Genomic DNA, 7,702 nt, shown 5'->3' on the forward strand with positions numbered 1-7,702 from the left:
CAAATTCGCAGCCGCAGCCGCAGGAGAGTCCATCAAACTGCCTAGTAGGACGCTTTATCTCCCTGTCATTATGGGAGTCTTCCCTCAGCAATTTCGCTATCATACTCGGATAGAACAAGCGACGTGCCCTATGATTCCTCACCCTGTCCATCTCCTCAATCATAATCTTCCTTATATCCAACTCCATCCTAGTCATAAAAGCATAGATCAAACACACCTTCAACCTAGACACATTTGTATCGATATCATTCTTCCAAAGTAGGATCCTTGTATTGATAACCTTTGCGAGTCGCTAGCTGAAAGTAAACCTTCTTCATCTCATCAACATCCCTAGTCCATGCTGCCAAAGAATGCTCTGCACAGAGACACTGGCGTATATCTGCATAAGCAGGTCTCCTCAGAAACTTCTGAAATGGCATGTGAGTGTTAATGACCGAGACCAAAAAGGGACCCGAACATGAACCTCGTACTCCGCATCCAAAATCATTTCAGGCTCCTAATTTGCATAGGATTCTTTCACAGAGCCAATGGGACGAAACAAGCTCTCCAACCCCATCGCCCTTGTATTCGCATACAAGTGCTTGCCTGCCCACTGGTAAATTCTGGTCTTATTATTAAAACAAATTGTCTATTTATTTTTATCTATGACGAATAGCTCTGGCTCCTTGATTGATTTGGATTAAATATGAGAAGAAATTTGGCCAGAGGGATGGTGTTTTGTTCTTCTCTATGATAAGAAAATCTAGAAAACAAATGGGAACTTAATGATTATACATAGTACTTGTTATTTTCCACTAGCACAAGCACCGAATCACTCGGTCATGAAATTACCTAATATTTTGTGTCGCTGCTAGAATGCGAACCCTCTAGTTTTCTACAACCTTCAAAGTTATGATTTATTATTGAACTATGGATATGCATAAAGTGAGAGCAAGTTTTTCTCCTCCATGTATGTGGGTAAATGCATAATAAACTGACTTATGAATACTCCTGTCCTGTGTAAAACAAGATGAAGATCTCCCCAACCACATCTAGAACTCAAAGCTGCAAATATGGTAAGGACTCGTAGTTTGAGAACAATTAATTACAGTTGATTAAGTAAAGAATCGGTGAACAATTCAACAAAAACTAAATGAGATAAGACTAACAAATATAAAAATTTCCACGAGACTTTTAAGTAATGCAAATGTGCTATCAGTTGGAACTGTCCGGAACAAGTAATGATATTAGGAAACTGAAAGCAATGTGACAGAAGAATCAAATTTCAGTCTCATACTCATGAGACAATCTTCAATGACATTTCACATATGGAATTTGAAAAGGAAGCCTTCACACCTAAATTTCCTACAGATCAAAGTTGTAAAATATCGACCCGGATTAGCAGAAACAAGCCATAAACCCTGTGTTACACATCGCCCCATGGGACTCTCGTTGCCAAACAGAGTAAGCTTCGTGGTCCCCTTTGCAACCTCTCAGGCTAATATTACAAGCCATTTATCTGATTCAACATTCTGTCAACCTTACAATAACCTGCTTAGCGTTTTGATAAGCACTTTCAAGTTGCGCCTAGTAGTTTCATCACCAGTGAATCCCATAATGTCGGAGCTAATGCTCTGCGGAATGCAACAAATGACAAATCACAAAGCATGAAAGCAATTGCCACACATTAGAATGGCTATACCACACAGGAAATTACCTCAATATTCTTCAAGGTGAAGACCAGCGTATATATGGACTTCCGTACCAATTCAGTGTTCTCAGGAGTCATGACTGTGGAGTGCACTCTCCTGCAATTCGGTTCATAAAAGCCCATAAGCATATAGTGACATTGTTTTGCCATATGCCTAAAACAAACAGTAAGAGAGGCAACCTCTCAAAGTGTCCATAACTTAGCATCAACCAGAAGAGCTACAAGCCTTTGAAGTTTGTTTTTGTTGTCAATAGAAGAAACTCACTGCTTATATGAGGAAATTAACCTTTAACCCTTTTTTATATTACATGTACTCCACCAGGAAAGCACCCAACGGTATGGCCTACTGGTTAATGAAGTGAGTGCAAACATTGGAGACCAGGGTTCAAACCTTGATATGTTATACACACCTTTAGTTTAAAGACCGCAAGATTCAAATATCTTTTTTTACATTCTCAACTTTGCATCCAGTCAACTAAGACACATAAATGGAAGTTTGGATGAAGTCATGTATATGGGTCAATATGCTCAATAAATACAGGTCTATAGGTTTCAGGTTCAACTAAGTCTTCCAAATGTTGAATGACATAGATTTTAATATAGATCGCATATATCTTAGAAAAGAAGAAGGAAAATCACATCTAGAGCTACAAGATTTGAACTAGGTGGTTCTCCAGTTTAAAAAAGATAAACATAAATAAATAGAAAGCGTACAAACCACATAAAGCACACAGGCATTAAGACACAGGTTAACTGTTATGTAACATATTCATATGCATAGTGTTTAATTATTTGTTAACCAGTGTGAATATAATGCATTATTTTATATCTGTGACAATCTTAATTCTTAAAATTAATCAGTGTTAACAAAAGCGAAAAGCTCTAAACAGCGCTCCAGGTCGATTATGGCTTAAGCGCAAAGTGCAACTAAAGTGCGGGCATTAGTAAAAAAAAGGTGCAACTAAGAAAAAAAAATAATACATATGTAATTCAAGAAAAAAGAAACAAACGCATTCCTAATGTCTTCGTCAACAACTAATACACTTATTTGCCGGTAATATTTGTCGTTTAGTACAGCTCGATTCAAGATAGAACTCATGGGCAATGAGGCGCACACCTTAGTGCCTAACCTACAGCGAAGCGCAGCTTAAGCGACGCGGAACGCCCTACCGGAGCTTTTTTGAACTTCAGGGCTTAAATGCACATTAAATGAGTTTTTGACAACACTGAAATTAATAATGTAGAACAACAAGTGTTTGTTGAGCAATGGAGTGGGTAGTGTAAAGTCCATATTCTCCTTATACTCACTAGCTGCTTAATTGAACTTTTTATTTCATTAGCCTTGTTTACTCCAAATTAAGCTACAGAATTTTTGGCCTAACAGGTGAGCAGCATGAGCAAAACTTAAGTTGTATAGTTTAGCTCTAGTCTCAGACAAAGTAACAGGTATCAAGTACCTTTTGTGAATCACATTTACTGAATACTATTTTTATTTTCTTGTTCAAATGGCTGAGACAATAACAAGGCTTAAAGGATGATTTTTCAAGCTCATGGAGGTCATGACAAGTTTCTGCAGACCTGGTTCTAATATCATGTGATGACCAAGTTTGGAGAAATTTTATTAACTTGCTAATGTTGAGTGAATAGATGTCCCACAGGAAAAGGTTTTCGGCTACATGAACTATTGCCGGAAGATTTGGTTGCATGCGCAGATTCTTTCCCATAGTCTTTTAAAACTTTGTAAGGTTTGGTTGGATACCTTTACATAATATCGAAGCTAGTGCTGGGTTCCTCAAGTTTGGGAGACTAGGAATTCTCCCAAAAGTGATCATATTCAAGAAGCCATGGATAAAATGGATATCCATATTATCTGTCGGTTAACCCATTTTCTATCGGTATTAAATATGGGTCCCATTTTGCATTATCTGTTTTCGACCCACCATTTCTGACCTGACCCGCTCATTTGCCACCCCTAATCAAAGCCAATCTTTTCTGTGAACATTCTGACTCATGTTCGAATTAAAATTCACGTGTAAGTTCACTCATGTTATTACTTGTCACCCGTACTTCCTTAGTTTGCTATCAGTGCTCCTTTCATATTCTCTATTGCTATCAGACCTCGGATTTAGTTCTCTGAATATATTGTCTTGCTATTACTTGCTATCGGTACTTCTTTCATATTCTTTATTGCTATCTTCAATTTAGTTTTTCTAAATACATTGTCTTGCAATGAATTGCTATCAACGCTTCTTCCATCCTCTTTAGCCGAGGGTCTATCGGAAACAGTCTCTCTGCCCTCCCAGGATAGGGTAAGGCTGCGTACATCATACCCTCCCCAGACTTCACTAGTGAGATTTTCACTGGGTTGTTATCGTCGTTGTTGTTGTGTAAGACAAAAATCAGTTACGCGTGCAGGAGGGTGTTGCGTTATATAATTTCCCCATATAGGTTGTGTAGGGCCTGCAAAGTGTTTATAAAGGACATGTACTACACAGATTGCTTAAGATATTAGGGTGGATTCTTGGATTCTTTCACGAGGGGCCTGCAAAGTGTTTATAAAGGACATGTACTACACAGATTGCTTAAGATATAGGGTGGATTCTTGGATTCTTTCACGAGTAGCAATGCTATATAACTCCATTAAAGTACCTATGAGACTGGTAGAGATAGAGAGAAGTTGAAGTTGAGGAAGGGAGAGGCAAAATGAGAGATCAAGCATTTCAAGTCGCACAACCCTTCTTATATATTTCCTTTGATTATAGTAATATCTGTATTCATTGAGTTATACCGAAAAGTTGCAAAAAGATCTTCAAAATGCTGGTTAAACAGTTGATTATAGGATATCTCCAGTAAAGGGAACTAACATGAATTATAGATTCACCTTATATCCTCAGAAGCTAGTGTCAAACTTCTCGTCAAACTCTCAACTTCCTTCAGTAAGCCACTATCACGAACATCAGCTAGCAAAGGTTGGACATCCTCAGCCATGGCTTTAATCTGAGATGTCACTACATCAAAGGTACAATATTCATATATGAGAATGTACTACGTACCTGTGAACACCACATAAATTGCTCAAGCAGCACAATAGGATAAGTGCAACTCTATGCTCAATATTGACAACTGTTTCAGTTTACCCCACACCTTCCCCATCTACAAATGGCGCTATGGATTGATACTGATGAATGTGGTATAGCAAACACATGTTGCAGCAGTACTGACTACTCATAGTTTTACACTGACCACCTGACATCCGACAACCAAATAATAGCTATCCAGTTGTTTTTGACACATATGTAGAATATGCACTACATGCAATATTAGTGTACAGTGTACTAAATGGACATCTATAACTCTAAACTGGATTAGATAGAAAATTGTCGAAACTTGAGCATTTTTCCCGCAGATAGAAATGGCGCATGAAGCACAAAATGTGGGTTTTCGACAAAATTCTCTAACAGATAAACGTACTAAAGCTAATAATAATCAAACAAACTTATAATCATATTCTGAAGCACTTCTTTAATAGTTCCACTATATCCAATGAATTTTAGAAGATAATACACAAAAATAGATTTTATGACCCAAACCAGGATATTCAACTCACTTCAATTTATCATGCACCTCTGACAACTACAAACATAGCAAATAACTCATATCCTTCATCAAAAAAAAAAAAAAAAAAAAAAAAAAAAAAAAAAAAAAAATTAAGCAAAGAAATTGAGTAGATCTAGTCGGACAATCCATTCACATTTTTTCTCTGCCCAAGTCACATACTCAGGATACAATCTAATTTGGGCTTGCCCGAGCTAATGAACTCAGTATGGCACTCTCTGCACTTCAAGAAACACATTATCAACTTCACAAGCTCTCCTAATTGAAAGCTCTCAAGATAAGATGCTGTCCAACTTGAAAGTTTCGTCACACACTGAAATATTTCACTAATGCTCTTTATACAGATGCTGGCAAAGAGGACGGATGTTCATAACATTCAAGTGCAACTCAAAAGTCACAAACTTCCATAGGATGTGTTATTTAACCTAAGCTTAAACACATGTTCTTAATGAATTCCTTATTAGAAGAGAAGTTGTGAAATATAAATAGAGAAGAGGAGAAAGAATTTTTTTTTTTAAAAATATGAAGGGAATTTCATTAAATGGCATCAAGAAGATGCAAGCAGAAAGAAATAAATTTTATTCGCACAAAGACAAAAAAGGGGAGGTTAAATGTAAAGTGCTTCAAACCTTTGTAAGCAATGGCCGGGCCTCCTCAACAACAGATAGAACTCTCTCAGCCAGCGCATACGTGTTGGACAAACCAATTTCTTCTGCCTCACGGCCAAGACGAGTGAATATTCCAACCAATGCATCTAAACTAACCCCTTGATATCCTTTTATCTTTTGCCTGTCACAAATTATCAGACCCTCTTTAGCACAATCCGGATGCAGGGGGCCTACAGAAGGTACTGGGATTGGATCTCGAGGTGTAATATCAATCATTGTTTCCATGATAAGACCAGATTGGTTCACCTCAACTAACGAGTTTCGAGGAATTATTATCTTGTCATCTTCAACCTATAAACACACAAATCAATTTTTTAAATCAATGGATTCACAAGCAACTATGGAAACAATTACAATTACTTTTAAAAAATAAAAGATAGAATAGTAAAAGGGTTCAGCAAAAGCATCAGTGCAAATTTACATGTTACTCACCTCAATAACAGCTTCAACATTTCTCAAGGAGGGATTGACTCGAATCACATTACCAATATTCACTCCTCTGATTCTAACAGGCGTGCCAGTGCAAATGCCACAAGCCTGCTCAAACTGAAGCACAGCCAAATACTTCCTGAACCTAGACCGCAACTGAAACCCTCTCAACCAAGCCAAGCTAAGTGCCAATAACACTGTACCCGAAACAATAAACAACCCGACCCCACCTTCCCAGATACTCCTCCTTCCAAACCCAAAATCACTCAATGGCCGCATTGTTCGCCTCCAAATATTCCTTGGAACATCTAAAATCACAGAAAGCGGACCTTTTTGCTCGGAAGATGATGCGGGTTGTTGCTCTTGTTCTTGGTTATGACCCGTATTAGCAGACATTGCCTTTACACTAAAGGTTTGATTTTTAGGCCTCATTGGTGTTCTTACACACAACAAACGATCCCCCAACACATTTCTTCCACTGGGTATGATGGGGAACACAGTAGAATTTGTTGATACATGGACTAAAGAATTTCCAGCCATCATTTACTTCTCTTTCTTTTTTTTTGCCCCTTATGTCTTCTTTCCTTTTTTCTTGTTTATCGTTCCAAGTTTGTTCTTTAGACAAATTTGAGCTGGGAAATTGCCAAAATCCAGGAAAACTGAAAAGGGTTAGAATCAAGATTATACTTTACAAAACAAAACAACAAATGACTTAGAACAGCTAATAATTTTCATAAGGAAATCAGAAATGATTGAAAATTAGTGAACTGCTAACAAATAATAATGTGGAAAAAGGTATGAAGATCAACAAAAACGTACCATATTGGCTTTATGGTCTAGCTGGAAGCAACCCTAGCTGTGGATCAACAACAGACTGAATTGTTGAATGAATCTTGACGAGTGAACTCAGACTGAGAGTGTGACAAATGGGCTGGGCTGATAAAGTGTAAACAGGCCAACGAGATCTTGTAGGCCCAAGATAACTTGGAGTGGGTTAGTGAGGTAGATTAGATGTTTTTGGGCCTTTTTGAAGATCTTTGGGCAGTAGAGGAGGAGGAGAGACCCATTGTGTATATATGATTGTGCGAAAATGATATTGTATAGTTGCTCTAAAAATAATTTTCGAAAAAAAAAAATACATATATATATATATATATGATTGTGCGAAAATGATATTGTATAGTTGCTCTTAAAATAATTTTCGAAAAAAAAAATACATATATATATATATATATATATATGTGTATTTTTGTATGTTATATATAAAAACATACAAATTTTAAATACTTTTGCGATTACT

At 37.2% G+C, this 7,702-nt stretch overlaps 1 protein-coding gene across 2 annotated transcripts; it reads right to left on the reverse strand.

Annotated features, from left to right (window-relative positions):
- On the reverse strand, positions 1,134 to 7,308 carry LOC109226631 (protein TRIGALACTOSYLDIACYLGLYCEROL 2, chloroplastic). Of its 2 annotated transcripts, none has more exons than XM_019391453.1 (6): positions 7,222 to 7,308; positions 6,406 to 7,034; positions 5,935 to 6,264; positions 4,572 to 4,687; positions 1,697 to 1,787; positions 1,134 to 1,613 (listed from the first exon to the last, which is right to left on the reverse strand). In XM_019391453.1, the coding sequence occupies exons 2-6, from the start codon at positions 6,943 to 6,945 to the stop codon at positions 1,521 to 1,523; spliced, it is 1,170 nt and encodes a 389-aa protein (XP_019246998.1). In that variant the 5' UTR covers positions 6,946 to 7,034; positions 7,222 to 7,308; the 3' UTR covers positions 1,134 to 1,520. The 2 variants fall into 2 exon arrangements, with proteins under 2 accessions (XP_019246998.1, XP_019247000.1); XM_019391455.1 differs by having other exon boundaries at positions 6,406 to 7,061; positions 7,222 to 7,306.

This window comes from Nicotiana attenuata, chromosome 6, assembly GCF_001879085.1.
Source record: "Nicotiana attenuata strain UT chromosome 6, NIATTr2, whole genome shotgun sequence".
Classification (NCBI taxonomy): domain Eukaryota; kingdom Viridiplantae; phylum Streptophyta; class Magnoliopsida; order Solanales; family Solanaceae; genus Nicotiana; species Nicotiana attenuata.

Bases quoted from the DNA above. Each gene is read 5' to 3' on its own strand.
- LOC109226631 (XM_019391453.1), bottom strand. From the start codon at position 6,945: ATGATGGCTGGAAATTCTTTAGTCCATGTATCAACAAATTCTACTGTG. The intron at 6,265-6,405 runs GTGAGTAACATG...GTGTGTTTATAG, and splicing joins ATGTTGAAGCTGTTATTGAG to GTTGAAGATGACAAGATAAT. The intron at 1,614-1,696 runs GTAATTTCCTGT...TGCATTCCGCAG, and splicing joins TCACCTTGAAGAATATTGAG to AGCATTAGCTCCGACATTAT.